The sequence below is a fragment of the Sminthopsis crassicaudata genome, chromosome 3, assembly GCF_048593235.1.
Source record: "Sminthopsis crassicaudata isolate SCR6 chromosome 3, ASM4859323v1, whole genome shotgun sequence".
In the NCBI taxonomy this organism is placed as follows: Eukaryota; Metazoa; Chordata; class Mammalia; order Dasyuromorphia; family Dasyuridae; genus Sminthopsis; species Sminthopsis crassicaudata.
The window spans coordinates 516,315,445-516,333,698 of record NC_133619.1 but is presented as its reverse complement, the minus strand read 5'-3'; the positions used below and the strand labels follow the sequence as shown (position 1 = coordinate 516,333,698).

Below are 18,254 nucleotides of genomic sequence, written 5' to 3'. Positions count from 1 at the left end.
GGGGGGGGGAGGTAAGAAGGGATGCCAGCCATGGGATTTGGAAGTGACTAGAATAAGAAGGATAATCTTAATAAAGTAGCATCAAGAAAGTTATTGATAAGGAAGTCCTCCTGGCCTCCATGACCTCAGAAGAAAGAATGCTAAGAAAGACAGGGAAATCTTGCCATAGGTTAGTAGGGTAAAGGACATAGTCACTGGAAAAAACAAAACAAAACAAAAAAACAGAATTAGCAGAATTTCTAGTATGATTCCCACAAAGTTTGAGAACATTGGGTCAATTGGAAGTTGATTGTAATTAAGTAATGACAAGAAGAATGGATTTGGAGTAAAAAGAACTGGATTTGAATCCTAATGGCCAAGTACTACCTCCATAATCTTAAGCAAGTCACTTCTTTTTTGTTTTCCTCGTTTGTAAAATGAGAAGGCTGGACTGGGTGATCTTTAAGGTCTCTTTTAGCTCTAAGTCCAATGACAGCCATCCTGGAGCTCCTTTCTCCTATTGGGCCCCCCGGTCTAACAAGGGTTAGACAGAGAATTAATGAACTGCCTCAGCCTCTAGCTTACCTCATCAGTGTCATCAGGAAAGTAGACTTTGTGGAAAATCTGAGTGGTTTTGTGCTGAATGGCCTCCACTTCCACCAAATGGGGAGGATATTTCCTAGAGCCATTCCTGAAAGGCAAAAGATCTCAGTCATTGTCAGAGACCAGGAAAACCAGGGATGAGGTGAGGGTGTAAGAGCCTACTCAGAAACATGGGTACAGTCACATGGGTGGTGGATGAAGATGCAGAGACACCCATTCAATACAAGAGTTCATCAAACCTACATACAGATGGCCAAAATTCCCCTGAAGCCCCTTGGTTCTTTCCTTTTCTTTCATTTCTCACAACCATTATATTAATATAAATACAATTTATTCCCTCATGAAGTTTTCAATCTTATTGGAGAGATATGAAATATATCAACAAGAAGAAGCATTTACTTTTTCTCCCCATTCATGAGATAGTTCTAAGTTTTTTTTAACTAACTTTTTGTTTTTTCTTGGTCAGATTTAAAAAAAAATTGTAATAACTTTTTATTTTTCAAAATACAGGCAAAGATAGTTTTTAACATTCATTCTTGCAGAATCTTGTGTTCTAAATTTTTCTCCCTTCTACTCTCCTAGACAGCAAATAATCCAATAGAGTAAACTTGCAATTCTAATAAGGATTTAGTAAGCAATGTGTTCCAGGCATTGTGCCAAACATTGGATAAACAAAAAAAGACAAAAAAAGGGATCCCTGCCTTCAAGAAGCTCTCAAGATAATATGGAAACATTTAGGTATTATATCTGTAGGCAGCTAGGTGGCACAATGGAAAGGGTGCTGTACCTAGATTTGGGAAGACTGAGTTTGAATCTGGTCTTACTAGCTATGTGACCCTGAGTAAGATACTTAATCCTGTTTGCTTCAGTTTCCCCAACTAGAAAATTTGGCCAAGACGGGTCAGTAGGCTTGGCATTTTGCAAAGTAAGGCAAAAGCTCACCTGTTATGGCCCCAAGTGCCAGAGTAGACTTGGGGAACAGGTGGTGTGAGGGAGGGAAAATATATTTTTTCTACTTTAAAACAATAAACTAAAGGGAGTGGATTAGTTATCTAAGGATGCTTCTAGTTCTATTTCTAGTTCTAAATTCTATTATTCAATGATCTTTTGGAAGTTCCCTCATACATCTGAGTTTCCATGATTTAGTATTCCTATGTTTGTCTGAGAACTATCTCCCTGGAATTCACACTGCATTTTGACTTAGCCTGCCCATACCTGAGAGCCTTCTGGAGCCTCTGCATGCAGTCCGTGGACAGCTGGCAATGCTTCCGGGATTGAAGGAACCTTTGCACATGGGGAAGCAGGATGTTGCTTGGTGGGAAGAGGCCTGTGCATAGCCAGAGTAACTCCCAGCCTCGCTCCTCACTGTACCTGAGCACCAGAGAGATACCAGCCAAATGAGATGTCACAGCAGCACATTCTATCCCCCAATCACAGTAGGAATAGGAGGATGGGATCAGGGAGATTTCCTGTAGCTCCAGAACTAGCATGATAAAATGACAACATGCTTGGGGAAGAAGAAAACTGTCATCATGGTTAGCTATATTCTTCTAGTTGAACCAACTATGAAACAGGAGCAAGAGAGTGTTGGTTTAACAACTGGATCTCTAGGAGGAAAAGTAGGCCTGACATGTTATTTAAAATTCAATCTGTATTATCAACATCTTCTCCATCCCCTTCTTAAGTCTAGAACAATCAACAAAACAATAAATCAAGCCTTGGTGTGCAGTCTTAAATGTAAATAAATGCTTACACTGAAAATTACACAATCATCTCTCTAAAGAATACCAGTAAGATGAGTGCAGCACACTCCTGAAGAGGGGAAGACCATTCATCTGGCCATGAGAATACTTGGATTCTAACCCTGACTTGACCACTGCCACTCATTTATTGTGTGACTTTAAGCAATTTGCTTTATTTCTCTGTCTCATCTTAAATAAGAGGATTGATAATATCAGGTCTGATATTCTGTGAATGTTTAGGTCATATTTCAATTTCAATTTATATTTCAATTCAAAGAAAATTTTGGTAATCCAAGATGGCACCACAGCCAACTTCACAAACAGGCTTGGCAGACAGGCTTTCATGGGGCGTGATTGTGATAGTGCCTGCCTTCAAGACACTTAAAATTCTCCTAGGCTCTGTCCGTAGTAATCCCTGAATAAATGTTCATGGAACTGACTTTTCTTTTTTAAATGGAAGAGAAAATATTTGATCTGAGCCTTGAGAGATGGGTAAGAATATGGTATGTGGAGACACATACCTGGGTTGGCTCCTATCATCTGCAAATTTCCCAGCCTAACAACTGGGCCCATTCTGCTAGTTACAGACCTGATGTGGTTGTCGGTGAGCTGCTTAAGTATCTGTACGTAGATCTCGTCCTTCAGAGGTTCAGCCTTCAGTGCTCCTTCAAAGATCTGGTCTGTGAGCTCATTGACAGAGCGGGTCCTCTTGGAGGGGTAGTCACCCATGTACTTGAGCATGGGTAAACCAGCTGTCAAGGAAACACTAACCAACAGCCAACTGAGAACTAACTAGGAATTGTGGGGAGGGTATTTTTAATAGATGCTTAGAGACTGGATGTTCAACTAGAAGCCATTAAGACCTCAGGAGGGTGTGTGGAGTTGGTAAAAGGGGCTAGACTTGAAGTCAGATGTCATTGAAACTTTCTGGGCCTCAGTTTCTTCATCCTAAAAATGGAGAACTTTATACCTGCCCTATCAAAATGACAGAGCTATCCTGGAAGTAATACTAATAAGAGCTGCAGCTAATATGACTTTGAGATTTGCAAAAATGATTTCTAAATATTACCTCATTAGATCCACAAAACCTTTATGAGATAGATACTATGAGCAGTATTATTTCCATTTTGAACAAACAAAGTTTCAGTTTAAAGTGAATTTCTTATGGTCATACAGCTAGTAAGTATGAGAGATATGATTCGAATCATAGATTTTCTTGATTTCCAATTCCAACTTTCTTTTCACTCTACCACATTGCTTTCCTGATCAAATGGAAATAAGGAATGCAAAGTCCTATTTCATTATTATATTGGGACTCATCATTCTCTCTTCCCCTTTCCTATCGCTCCTAAATAATTTCTCTCTTGATTCTGCATGGTTTTAATATTTCACTTGACAGACTGATTATTTCATTTGTTGTTGTTGTTCAAAAAAGGTGAGCTTACAATTCCAATAGATTTGGGATGGAAAATGCCATGTGTATTCAAAGAGAGAATGTGGAGACTAAATATGGATCACGGCATAGTATTTTCTCTTTTGTTTGTTTCTTTATTTCTCATTGTTCTTTCTTTTTTGATATGATTTTTCTTGTGCAACATGACAAATGTGGAAATATGTTTAAAAGATTTGTATATATTCAATCTATATCAGATTACTTGCTGTCTTGGGGAATGGGAGGTAAAGGAAGGAGAGAGAAAAATTTAGACACAAAGTCTTACAAAAATAAATGTCGAAAAACATTTTTATATATATATTTGAAAAATAAAAATACTATTGGAAATTTAAAAAAAAGAGAAAGATAACCTTAAATTAACTCTAAAAATGAAAGTCATCGAAAGATTGTAAGTTCTCTGAGGGCAAAGACCATTTTTTTTTTTTTTTAATGTTTCTTTGTACTCTCCTTTTCCCAGATCAGGGAAACAAATATTACTTGTTTGTCACCTTCATGAGGGTAGGACTGATCTCTCTCAAGGCATGAAATGCCATCAGAGACTTTATAGACTTTTGAATATTTGTTAAATCTATTAACTTAATCTTCTGTATAGGTACCCAAACTGCATCTCTTACACTTTGCCCTCCTCTCTTCCTGTGTATTTCTATTTTTCAGTCTCTTGTTTGTCTGAGATGTCTATCCTCTTGGATCTTCTTTTACTCTTCTCTCTTTTCCCCCTTTCTTCTTCCTCTTTTCCTTGTTTCTCTTTCCCACTCTACTCTTACTTTAACTCATACATGATGAGTTTGAAACTCTGAACTGAGTGTAAGGAATCAGACCTGGGTAGATCTGTGGCAGAGAGGGAAGGCCTTCATATGATTCTTGGGCAGAAGGAGAAATATAGCCTCACTCCTCCCTTGCTAATTTATAAAACATCAGAGCAATTAGGACTACTTTGGCAATCAGTCACTTAACTCCATTTAAGCTCTACCTTACAGATGAGGAAAACTGAGGTCTATAGCAGGAAAAATTTTGCTTAGGGAAATAAAATATTTTAATGACATCCTTTAATGACATGAAACTTGGTCTCCTAATTCCCAATCAAGAGTTCTTTCCACTATCACACACTGCTGGGTTAACTCGGTCTTACGGACCTCTCAATCACCAATTTGCCCTATATAGATCAGGCAGTAGTTAATGGACTTTGCAGAACTTAAGTCATGAAAAAGGGAACTTTCCCCTCTGTCTTGTTCTAAGCTTACACAGATCAAGTTTCCCCTTCTTCCCCATCCCAGAATGTCTTGGTGGTACTACACTCCCTCTCTGGACTCCCTTCTCATCAGGCTCAATGACAATAGATCCCCATGCCCCAGCACCACCACATTCTGTCCAGAGCAGGATATCAATAAAGGCCATGCAGGCCTCCTGGGACAGCTCCTCATTGCCAAGAATCTTCTTCAGTAGGGCCTGTTTCAGGGGCTCTCTCGTATGACTCCATAGCTTGTCCTTGCCCCGGGCCTTGGAGATCATAACCCGACTTAGAGTATGCTTAGGTGGGGGCCTAAGAGGGTGTCAAGCACAGAGGACAAGAGGCAGTTATAATCAAGGCCATAGGAAGCCATCCCAAAGCTCTATTCTTTATCCCTCCAAGGCTGAACAGAACTGGCGGAGAAGGCAGAGTGAGGAAGGAAGGGATAGGGGACAGAAAGAATCCACAAAGGCTTCTTAAGACTTTCTCATCTCTCCCCATTTGGTTCCTCCAAAAGCCACTAAGCTAAGTGGTTCTCAGATTGTTCCAGGCTGGACAATAGGTAAATGCCTATGGCATCTGAACTAGGATTTCTCTGCTAGATCCCAGGGCTTTCCTTTGATCCTTACATCTACCCTATGAAACAGGTACTGTTTTTGCTATTCCCATTTTATAGATAAGACAATTCAAACCCATCTTTTCCTGAATCCAGATCTTGTGCCTCTAAATTATCCAACCTATCCCAACATCCTTGTATACATACTTGGCATCTTAAAAAGGTACCCATATTGCTGGCCCAGAAAGTGTTGGAAAATTAAGGTCTGGGATCATATCCCCAGTGAGGGGAAAGCATGGGGTTAGGGACCAGTACCTGAAATAATCATAAGAGAATTCCTCCAGGGTGTAGGGTTTCACTCGGACTTCAGGCTCTGTCATATGCAGCTGGGAAAGGCGGATGATGTCTTGTCTCTGGTCTGGGGTCATCGTGATTAAGGCCTAAGGAATCAAGAGCTTCATGTTAATTCTGTTCGGGGCACAAATGCCAGGACTATGATCTACCCTGGCAGAAGGAATACTTTCTTAGAGGCTACCAAGTCTGAGGCAAGGGTACAAGGCTCTGAGCCAAGTACTGCAGGAGGAGAGAAGGAAAATCCAAGGGGAAAAGAATTCTATCTCCAAAAGAACACCGATGGTGTGGAAATGATCCTTGGTAAGTGAGGTGAGGAAAAGGGGGAAGGGGAGAGAGAAAAGAAAGAGCAGAGGAGGAGGAAAAGGAGAAGAAAGAGGAGAAGAAGGAAAAGGAGAAGAAGGAGATGGAGAAAGAGGAAAACCCCATGATGTGCTTTACTGAGAAAATGTGTGCTTTAGATAAGTTTCATTCATACATGAGTTATTTCTGTTGGTCATGAGTTCAATGTCAATGAATGAACAATAGATATATCTCTATTTTTATCCATAGATCTCTCTCTCCCCCCATATATATCCATATATATATATATATATATACATATGATTCCCATCATGTACAATAGTTATATTTTACACATTTATGTTTATATGTATATATACACACACATACACATATATATTATAAATATTCTGTACAAATATACATACATGCTATCTCCCAAATTAAGATGTAAGTTCACTATGAGTGGAAATCTTTTCATTTTTTGTACAGAATAGGTGCTAAATAAATGCTTTTTGATGGGTTAGATGAATGTTTAAGGGATCTTCAGAGATTCTTTAGGAGCAAGAGTACCCACATAGATGATTTTATGCCTCCTAGAATAATGAAGTATGGATTTTTAGTGAAAGTATGCATTTTTAAAAAATGTTCTCCCAATATGAAAAAAAAAATCATTTTAGCATCACTTTTACTGTCATTTTCTTACTAAATCAGTGCCCTTTAACTTTATAGAAACCAGATTTTTGGGGAAAGGATTCCCCCATATTTGAAACAAAATAACAACACAATAATTGCCTGAGAGCTTTGCGATCAGCATTATTGGCTGGAGGGATCCTGGGAAGCTTTGAAGAGCCATGTAATTAAATAATACCATACTATACTCTTTCAGCATAAAAAGCATTGTTTTTGGAGGCCAGGATTGTGGTCCTGACTCTGTGACATAAAATCTCCTAACCTCTTTAGGGCTTCAATTTCTTCTCCTCTGAAATCAAGGTGATTTATAAAATCCTCTCTAGTCATGATCCTATGAGATAGGGGATGGGGGAAGGCATTGCAACTCTAGAAACTGTGTGAACAAAAACAAGGGGCCTAGACTTCCCAATTGCTCAAGACAGGCCACTTCCCGTAGGACCACAGAGTTTCCCATACTTTGCCAACCTGTTCCAAAACCTACCACAATTTCTCGAGAAGGTGCTGTAGCCGTGGGCATTACATACACACAGTCAGTAGGGAAGTCTCCTCGTATCTTGGTTCTCTCATTCACTCCATTGGCCCAGCCAGAATTCATGACATGCTCACCAGTGTCATGGTCCAGGATGATGAGGTCCCCTTTCAAGAAGCTAAGGAACCCAGACTCTTCACCCACTAGACACAGAACAGGAACAAAACAAAACAAAACAAAACAAAACAAAAACAAACAAAAAAAAAAACAGTAGATGGAAACCTAAGGATTTTCTAGACCTATATTTAACTTTGATACTCAAAACAAATAAGTAGAGCATAAGAAAGCACCAAGCTTTTTTTAATGAGTGATTTCTAAGGGTTTCTTAGATCTCTTCTAATTTTGAGACTGTGATTCTAAAGTATCACTAATGAAGGGAAAAGAGGAACTATCCCAAGGATGTTGTACAAAGCCTAGTTAGCTTGTTATCCTTTAAAAAGAACAAATGCTATTTCCAATTTAAAGAAGGCAGAGCAGTGATAGTAGGTCACCTGAGTTGTGAAAAGGAAAAACCAGCAGCTGTATTCCAGTAACGTCCTTAAGGATGGAATCAAACTCTACAAATCTCGAGCTGTCTACAACTAATACATAAAGACAAAGACTAACAAGGTATCTTTGTTGGTGCCTTAAAAACTGGCTTGGCAAAAGATGGAGGTAGTCAATGCTGAAGGGTTTGTGGAAAGACAAACACTAATATATTGTTGATACAGTTGTGAGCTGGTAAAGAAGAAAAAACAGCATTGGAAAGCAATTTGGAATTATGCTAAGAATTCATATACACCAAACATTTATAGCAGCACTTCTGGTAGCAGCAAAGAAAGAGAAACAAAGCAGATGGTCAGCAGCTGGAAAGTAGCTAATGGACTATTAACTATGACTTATGATGAATACAGAGAAGCATGAAAAGACATAAAAGAATTTTTGGAAAATGAAATAAGTAGAATCAAGAAAAACAACATACATAATGACAACCACAACATAAATGAGAAGAATAATGACCACAAAACAAATGAAACTTAACATTAGGAAAATATATGACTAAGAACATAGAAGAAGATAGCTCCCTCCCTTCTATGTGAAAGGGTGGGGCTATCGGTGTAGAATATTGCTTATGATGCCAGACTCTAGATTTGTTGGTTGGTTTGGCTAAATTGTCCCCCTGCCCTCTTTATTTTGATTCTCTAATATAGAGGACGGCTCTTTGGGAAACACAGGTAAAGTAAAAACAAGAGTTATAAAATTATATTTAGTTTTAAAAGCTGGTCCATTATGCTGCATTGCTAGAATTATTAATCACTAGAGATAACATTGTGTGAATGTGTGCCTATTTGTATAAAGTGGAGCTAGGAATGAGCTAGGTGAAGGAATGGCTGTCCCCGTCTGTACTGGGTATGTTCCTTTGAGTTTTATTTGTTCATAAAGAAGTCTTAGGCATAGATTATGTGCTTTTCCAAGGTCAGCAGACTGTCTTGTTAGAATTCTTAAAAGTCTTTGCAAATGTGCATCTTTTGTTTTTATTACTAAAAAGGAAGGTAAGTGAAGCAGTAGAGTTTTGGACTTTGTTCAAATCCTGCTTTAAACACTTCCTGATGTGACCTTAGGCAACAACCTGACCTCTGCCTCAGGTTTTTTGGTTTATAAAATTAAAGAGTAGGACTAATGGTGTGCACATGCACAAGCCTACACGCATATGTGCATGCATATGTACATATGTGTGCATGTGGTCGGAGTAGGGGGTGGGATACAGGGTGATAGGTTAAGAGGACCAGGGAAAACAAGAGTAGTAAAAGTAAGTAAAATGAGCATTGTAGTAGAAATCAGTCCAATCCTGTCTCTGACACTAGCTGGACAATTTATTTCCCTGAGCCTCAATTTCTTCATCTGCAAAATGGCATAATGATCCTTATACTACTTAAGGAAGGTTATATTAAAAAAAGCACATTGTGGAGTAAGGGTATATAAAATATAAAGTCTCATTATTTTTATTATGAAAAATAGGGAGTATTTTCTGAGATTTGTGGGGCATTGATCGAGGGAAAGATAAATCATGGCACCCAACCCCACCTTGGTCTTGTCCTTTTTGTGCAAGGGGAAGGGGAATAAGACTTACTCACCAGGGTTGGGGTTGTCTTGGAGGGCAACCACAAATTTGGACCTCTTTCGAAGTCCCTCCAGGAAGGTAACCACCAGGTCTCGGATATCCTCAGCATTACTGGAGGTGAATGTATACTCATCCCCCTTGATGGTGGCTAGTGTGAAGCTCTGAGTCTGCATCTTCCCCCCACTGCAAGAAAGAGCAGGGAGAGTTCTTGAGCCTCATAATAAACTTCTAAAAGTCTGTCATTACAAAAGTGGAATCACCATTCTTCAAGGCCTTCATGGGCTCATATTTGGTTTTAGCTGAGGAAAGTCACATACAAGCCATAAATTTAAAAATCAGAAAGGATATCAAAGGACTCTGGATTCAGTCTCCTTGTTTTACAGAAGGTAAAGGTTCAGGAGGGAGTAAACTGAGTGTCACTTAAAACCTTCAAATGAGTACTAGATGATCCCTAATCAGGTATTTTATAAAGAAGGAGCCCCTTCAGCTACAGATCAGATGTCCCCTGAGGTCCTTTCTGACTCTGGGATTCTAGGATACTTTGAGATACCAAAAGGTAAAGGATTAGACCAAGGTCAAACAGGAAATCAGAAGCAGAACTGGGACTAGAACCAAAACCCAAATCTTTAAGCCAGCACTAATTCTGCTGCTATGCTCAGGAGACTTTTATAATTTAAGCCATCTTCCTCAGATTAATTTTTCTTATCAGATTTTTCTTAAAGTGGGATATATCTCCAATTCAGAACTAGAGCCACGTCAGAGAGAAATTTTTGGCTTAATATAAGGAAAGTTCATTTATAACTCAAATTGTCCCAAAATGGAATCAGTTATCTTAGAAAGCAGTGAGCTCCCATTCACTAGAGGTAAGCACTATGGAGGCAGATAAAGGCCCTCCCAGCTCTGAGAGTCTGTCTGTAGAATTATGAAAGCTATAATTCTGTGTGTCTCTGTGTCTGTCTTTCTCATCTCTGTTTCTCTCTCTGTGACTCTCTTTCTCTCTGTTTCTGTTTTTCTCTCTCTTTTTCTGTTTGTCTCTGTGTGTCTCTTCTCTGTGCTGTATCTCTCTGTATGTCATGTCTCTTTGTCGTGTCTCTCTCACTTTGTGTGTTGTGTCTCTCTCACTGTGTATCATATTTCTCTCTCTCACTTTGTGTATCATGTCTCTCTGTGTGTATTTCTCTCTTTGTGTGGATTTCTTTTTGTATGTCTCTCTCTCTGTGAATATGAATATGATATGAAAGATATGAATATCTTTCTCTCTGTATCTTTTTGTCCTTGTCTCTCTCTGTGTCTGTCTCTATGTCTGTCTCTTTTTGATGTCTCTGTCTTCTCCCCTCTCTGTGTCTGTGTCATCTCTCTTTCATCCCTCTCTTTTTCCTCCTCTTCTCCCCCTTCTCTCTCTCATCCCCTTCCCTAGGGCTCTTAGCTGGCTTGTTAATTGGGCTATTTCTATTTATGTTTCCCTACCCCCATTCCTATGCTGCTCACCTGCTGCTGGACACAGCCATGATTTCAGGATAGGAAAGTTCCAGCAGGACTTGCTCCTGCTCATCCACAAAATAGACACCTGTCCAGTTGACAGCAACAATGACATCATTCTTAGGCAGGCTGGGCCCTAGGTTGGAAATAATATATATTATAAGTAATGATGATGATGATGATGATGGCAGTACAAGTAATAGAAAAAATCAACTGAAGGAACTAGAAATGTTTAGCTCAGAGAACAGAAAACTTTGGGTGTGAATATTGTCTTCAAATATTTGAAGATCTGACAGGTAAGAGAGGGATTAGTCTTATTCTGCTTGGTCCTGGATAGCAGAAATAAGAACAAGGGGAGAAGTAATAGGGAGGTAGTAGATTTCAGCTCAATATGGAAGAGAAATTCTTAACTATTCATCTGATCAATCAGCATATGTTAATATTAAATGCCTACTATATACCAGGAACTTACTGTACTAAGAGAGTGGGATAGAAATAAAAAGCAAAAACAATTCCTACCTTCAAAGAACTTGCATTCTAATGAGGAGACTACATGTTTATGACAGTTACATATAAGATGTATACAGAATACAGGGAGTGTAACCTTAAAGGACGAGGCACCAATAGCTGGGGGATGGAGGAGAAAGGGTTGAAAAGACTCTCTTAAAGAAGGTGGGCTTTGAGTCTCATGGAAAGCCAGGGATTCCAAGAGGCAAAGGTGAAGAGAAAATGCATTCCCAGATTCAGAGATATTCAGCAATGGAATAAACTACTGAATTCTCCATCCCTGGGGCTATTTAAGGAGAGGCCAGATGGCCATTTATCAGGTGTATTGTAAAAGGAATTTCTGTTCAGGTATGGTTTGGACTACACGACCTCTGGAGACCCTTCCAAAGTAGATTCTATAGGACCATCTCATAGACAGACAAATGTCCCAATCATTACCACTGCCCAAATGTGGAACAATTTGCCTCATATACAATGAATGAGTTCCCTGTCATTGGAGGTCTTCCAGCACATTGAACTAAGTGATATTTGAAGTGATTCCCAACTTGGAAATCCTACAATTCCATTACTAACTGCTCCCACAGTTTACAAAACCCTTTTATACCCACTATCTTACTTGACCCTCATCCTTACCCAATGGTAACGAAAGATAGAGAAGGAAAACTGTGGATCTGAGAAATTAAGGATTAAGACCAGATTTGAACTCGGGTCCTCCTAAATTCAAGGCTGGTGCTTTATCCACTGCACCACTTAGCTGCCCCCGAACATGAGTTCAAATCTGGTCTTAGACACTTAACACTTCCTAGCTATGTGACTCTGGGCAAGTCACTTAAGCCCAATTGCTTCAGAAAAAAAAAAAAAAAAAAAAAAAAAAAGAGCAGATACAAGGAGGACTCAGAAACAATGGCCTAAAGCCATCCTGTGCTGGCGCACACAGGACTCATGAGGTCCCTGAGGTCTTTACTGGATTAAAGCATGTTAATCTGGGGTCTTCAAGGACAAGATAAGTTGTGTGTAATATCCTCTTGATATGATCTATAGTTTGGGGTTCGGTCATGTGAAGAATTCAGTGGCCATTCTCTTTGGCAAAAGGTAGATTTATTTAGGGAAAAGGTTACAGACAAAATGAAAGGATACAATAGATACCAAGAATGGTAGATATGAAATAGAGTGGGGGAACTCACAATTACCCAATAGAAAGGGAGCATCTCATGATGTTGGGGCATATCCTTAGTTGGCAGGTTAAATTCTGAAAGGGACTTAGGACCCTAAAAGAGATAGCTGTATGGGGAAGTGAGATCAAGAAGCATAGTGGAGTTAAGGGAGACACCATGTGGCATGGGAGAAGGGGAAGGAAAAAGATACCACAAGGCAGAATGCCATGTTGGGCTAACCCAAAGAAAGTAGCAACAAACCTATGAGCGGTTTTACAGGGAAAATTTAGCTTCAGGATCTTGACATAAGTTGGATTTCTCACTGGATTATCTTTGGCTGATGGGACCAAAGAACTAAACTGATTTCCATTTCCTGTTTACCTAGGGATTATTTTTTATCAATTCTTCTGCTTAACCATACCTAACATTGAAGACCTCATTACACTAGTTATTAATATTTTGAGGATTTATGAATTCTTCAGTGTGGGTCTTTTCTTTAACAACACAGGTTCCTCTAGTAATTAAGAATCAATTTGGATTGAAAAATCCAAAACTATTCATCATTTTGTGACCAATTTGGTTCAAACCTAATCCTTGAATAAATGATAGGCATTTAGAACCATATTCAAAGCCTTCCCAGTTTAGTAGGGCCTGATCCAACTTCTGTTCTACAGGCATCAACTTTTAAGGTCACCTCCATTAGATAGAGTGCTGCCCTTGGAATCAGAAAGCTCTGGGTTCAGATGGTACCTATTCTGACAAGTTGGCAAATCTGGGCAAGTTATTTAGTCTTTCTGGGTCTCAGCTCCTTATCAAAAATATGAGAAACGGAAGTTCTACTTCCCAGGGTTGTAGTAAGAGTCAAATGAGACAATATTTGTAAAGTGCTTACCTGGTACATAGCAGGTGCTATATAAATGTTACATGTTATTATTATTATTATTGATGAGGTCCTAGATGGCTGAGTGTGGTTGTCAAAGAGAAGTCAGAGCATTGACAGAGTTGTTCCCCAGGGCAGGCAGGGAAAAGGCTCTGATACAGATCAGGTTAGCTTGTGGAGGTCGTCCAGCCAGAGATCCATTATCCAACTCTTACAACAACCTTGGGAGGTAGGGGGCTATTATTATGCCCATTTTACATTTGAGGAAACTGAAGCAAAATGTGTGTATATGTGTTTTAGTGATTTGCCCAGAGTCATACAGCTAGTAAATTTTTGAGATGGCATTTGAATGTGGGTCTTTCTGACTCTAGCTCTGTGCACTATAATTTACCCAGACACTCATTAAAAGATTTAAGTAGAGAAGTTATGTTAGTATATTCCTATGTTTTTACTATCACTTGCATATAAAATTGGAAAATGTCACTTTATTTTGGTCTGGACCTATAGGATTCTAGGCAAAAACACTCCCTCTGCCCATTCTGAATACTAAATACTCAGCAATTCACTTTTTTAAAAGAGTTTCCTGGGCTTTGAGAAATGAGGAAATTTGTTAATGATCACAAAGTCCAGGCAGTCAGAGGTGAGACTTAAACCCAGGGTTTCCTGACTGAGGCTGGCATTGTCCCTTAGAAGGCCTCTCTAACTACATCTATAGATAACCTATAAAAATTATAATCACTCATATTTCAAGATAAGGTTTACATAGCTCTTTCCTCATAACAACTCCATGCAGTAGAGGATTATCACAGACATTTACAGGTAAATTTGCATTAACCTCTGTGAGCCAAGGTCATGATAGTTTGTAGCAGAGCCAGTGCTTTAGCTAAAAATCCATTTTTTCTTCCATTATGCCACAGTATAAAGAAAGATAGAATCCATGTTAGAAATTTTTTCTTTCAATAGTGTGACCTTCCAGGTAATCACACCTGCCTACCCTGAACATAGCTTGCTTCCAAGCTGTACTTTCCCAGGTATTCTGATCTGCTCAATCCACACTCAGTTTGCAGTAATTCGTGTCATTCTGATGTGGCATAAACCCCCACTTCAGTCTGCTCATTGGCTGGCAGAGGCTGGGAAGCTTCGGGAGTATTGAGATGTTATGAGAACAGAATTTGCAGGAATGATAAGCCACCTGCCCAGATAGGAGGACAGTTTTCTCTGAGTCTGCTAAAGTTTCTCCTTGAACCCAACTTTCACATAGTCCTTTCATATACTGACTGACTTATCTACTTTTTTGTTTTCATTTGTGCTTCCTTAGCAACAAGGTGGTTAGAAAGCATTTAAGGGCACAATTAATAATAATAAAGGCTCTACATTATTCTTTTTACTTTTTCACTTTGGAAGAACACCGGTGTCAGTTTGTCTTTCTTTCTCTCACTTTTCATGGTCTCTGTGAAAGCTAGAATAGCTGGTCTGATTTCTGGCATTTTCACAGGTTGTGCATCCCACATAATAGGATAGAAATAAAATAAGGTTTTGGTGTTTAAAGCTATAAATCTTCAGCTCAGCAGACCCATCCCTCTGAGATTACTTTCTATTTATATTGTATGTATAACTTTTTTGTTTTTCATGTTATCTCCTCCTTTAGAATGTAAGCTTCCTGAGAGCAGGGACAATATGTTTACATCATATACAGTTTGTATCCTCAGTGCCTAGAATACAGTAAGCACTTAATAAATGTTTGTTATTATTATTGTTGGAATGTCTTATTTCTTGAAGGTTGTAAAAGTCACGGTGCAACTATACTCTTTCTCTAATGGCCCTCTACTCTCTGACCCAGATGTCTGGGCTACATTTCCCTCTGTCATTTGGGGTATTCTGTGGTGTGGATCTGTTCATTTTACCTTTGCAAAGTCTCTGGACGACATCCCCTTTTCTTCTCTGACACTGGCACCACTCTAGTGCAGAGCCCTATCACATCACACTTGGATTATTGCAATAGCTTGCTGATGAGTTTGCCTGCCTCAAGTGTCCAACCCATCCTCCATTCAGCTACCAAAGTGATTTTTCTAAAACAGACAGAGGTCTGAGCATGTCATCACCCCACCCCTACAATTCAAAAACCCTCCAGCTGATCCCTATTGCCCTAGGATCAAATACAAAATGTTCTTGTTTGGCATTCAAAGTCCTTCATAAATGACCAGAAGAATGAATACAGAGAGGCTTGGAGAGACTTACATTAACTGATGCTGAGTGAAATGAGCAGGACCAGGAGATCATTATATACTTCAACAATGATACTGTATGAGGATGTATTCTGATGGAAGTGGATATCTTCAACATAGAGAAGAGCTAATCCAATTCCAATTAATCAATGATGGACAGAATCAGCTACATCCAGAAAAGGAACACTGGGAAATGAGTGTAAACTATGAACATTTTTTGTTTTTCTCCCCAGGTTATTTTTTACCTTCCGAATCCAATTCTTCCTTTGCAACAACAACAACAAAAATTCGGTTCTTCAAATATTTAACTATACTATAACATATTTAATATGTATGGGAATGCCTGCCATCTAGGGGAGGGAGTGGAGGGAAAGAGGGGAAAATTTGGAATAGAAGGGAGTACAAGGGATAATGTTGTAAAAAATTACCTATGCATATGTACTGTCAAAAATGTTATAATTATAAAATTAATAAAAAAATTAAAACAAACAAAAAAAAAAAACAAAGTCCTTCATAATCTAGCTCTTTATCTATCTTTCCAGTCTTCTTATGCTGTCCCTATCACACACTCTTTGATCTAGTGATGCTGGCCTCCTAGTTGCCCCACGAACAAGACATTCCACATCTTGGCTTCTGGGCATTATCTCTGACTGTCCCCCATATCTGCAATGCTCCTCCCTCCTTTGCTCTGATTGCTGACCTGCCTGGCTTTCTATACATTGCAATTAAAATCCTATTTTCTACAGGAAATGCTCCCTATTCCTTCTTAATTCCAATGCCTTTCTTCTGTTAATAATTTCCTAATTATCTTGTGTATAGCTTGCTTAGTATATATTTGCTTGTATAGTGTCTTCTCCAATAGACTGTAAACTCTTTGAGGGAAGGGACTGTCTTTTACCTCTTTTTGTATCTTCAGTGCTTAGTATAGTGCCTGATACACTGTAAGTGCTTAATAAATGGTTATTGCTTGATTGCTTGCCTTGGCCAAGAGCCATTCTATCTCCCCTGGAGGCAACTTCAACTGGCTGATCCTAGTTTGGCACTCTTAAGGACAGGCAATACTAGTGACACATGACAGCTCTCATTCACCACAGATGTACCTTCTCCATGGAGGCTTGCTAAGTTCACCTCAGTCTATTATCTTTTGCTAGAAGGGATCTCAGGCACATTCAGCATCCCCAGATGATTTGGGTCAATGTTACAGACCAAGTCCTTGACATAAACTAACACATAAACCATGTGTTAGAATAAGGAAAGAGAAAATACAGTCCTGGTCCTCCAAAAATTTACAGTTTGATGGGGCTCCTTACAGAAAGTACACCTAAGAGCACACATAGGCATTTGGCAGATAACATCCTAAATCTTTCCTCTTCTTCCTTGAAAAAACTATTTACACTGAGTGTGTTAATTACATCAGTTCTCAATGAAATCCTATAGTCTAGATTACTAACCTATCATCAACTGAATCTGATCTCCTATTGTTACCAATAGTCTCTGAATTGCCAAAATTAGAGGCCTCTTCTCAGTTCTCATGCTCCTCAAACACTGCTATATTTGACATTGTTGGTCACTCTTCCCTCCCAGGAAACTATTTCTTCTCTGGGCTGTCAATGCACTGCTCTCTTGCTTCTTCTATCTTTCTGCCCAGTCCTCATCAATCTCCCTTCAATGACCCATCATCTGGGTTCTAATAGGTTCTTTTCTATCTTCTCTCTAGTGTCATCTTCTCTAATTGGCTCAATTATTATCTCAGTGCATTTGGTGCTGGGATCTCTCTCTATTGAACAAATGAATCCTGCATTATGAACTGCCCACTAGACATTTCCATCAGTGTCACCATGTCAATCTCAACATATCTAAAATAGAACTCTTTATCTCACCCATCAAACCCTTCTTTTTAAATTCTACAATTGTTATTGAGATCACTGCCATTCTCCTAGTTACTTGGGTTTGCAAGTATCATCCTCACTCTCACGTACCCCACATATCAACACACTCAGTTGTCAAGCACTGCCCTTTCTATCTCTACATATCTCTCATACAAGTCTTTCTCTCCAGTCACATAGAAATTATCTTAGTTCAGGCGCTCATTACCTCTCCAAATTTGCATCTCCACCTTAAATGAATGGGTATCCAATCCATCCTTCAAAACAATTTCCCCAAAGGGCAAAGTTAATCATGATACCTCTGTTGCTCAATAAACTCCAATGGTTCCCTATTGCCTATAGGAGTAATTTAAAGTTCTTCAAAAATTAACCGCTTCCTACCTTTCCAGTTTTCTTACATAATATTATCTAACTTACATTCTGAGTTCCAGCCATTCTGGACTACATATTGTTCCATACACATAACATTCCAACTTCATCTCTTCTTTGCTTTTATATTAGCTATACCTAATGCATGGAATGCATTGTCTCCTCATTTCTGCCTCTAGGAATCATGGATTTTTGTTTAGATCTGGCTCAAATGCCAGGATGTTTTTCACTAAGTAC

At 39.0% G+C, this 18,254-nt stretch overlaps 1 protein-coding gene across 1 annotated transcript in view; it reads right to left on the bottom strand.

Annotated features, from left to right (window-relative positions):
• Window positions 1–18,254, bottom strand: part of MYO7A (myosin VIIA) — a 152,982-nt gene that overhangs the window by 22,265 nt on the left and 112,463 nt on the right. The window contains exons 34-41 of the mRNA XM_074304138.1: window positions 11,006–11,132; window positions 9,531–9,700; window positions 7,369–7,559; window positions 5,877–6,001; window positions 5,160–5,317; window positions 2,914–3,067; window positions 1,798–1,953; window positions 565–670 (exon numbers count right to left, since the gene is read on the bottom strand). Of these exons, the coding sequence (XP_074160239.1) occupies window positions 565–670; window positions 1,798–1,953; window positions 2,914–3,067; window positions 5,160–5,317; window positions 5,877–6,001; window positions 7,369–7,559; window positions 9,531–9,700; window positions 11,006–11,132 (1,187 nt within the window). The remainder of the gene's footprint in view (window positions 1–564; window positions 671–1,797; window positions 1,954–2,913; window positions 3,068–5,159; window positions 5,318–5,876; window positions 6,002–7,368; window positions 7,560–9,530; window positions 9,701–11,005; window positions 11,133–18,254) is intronic.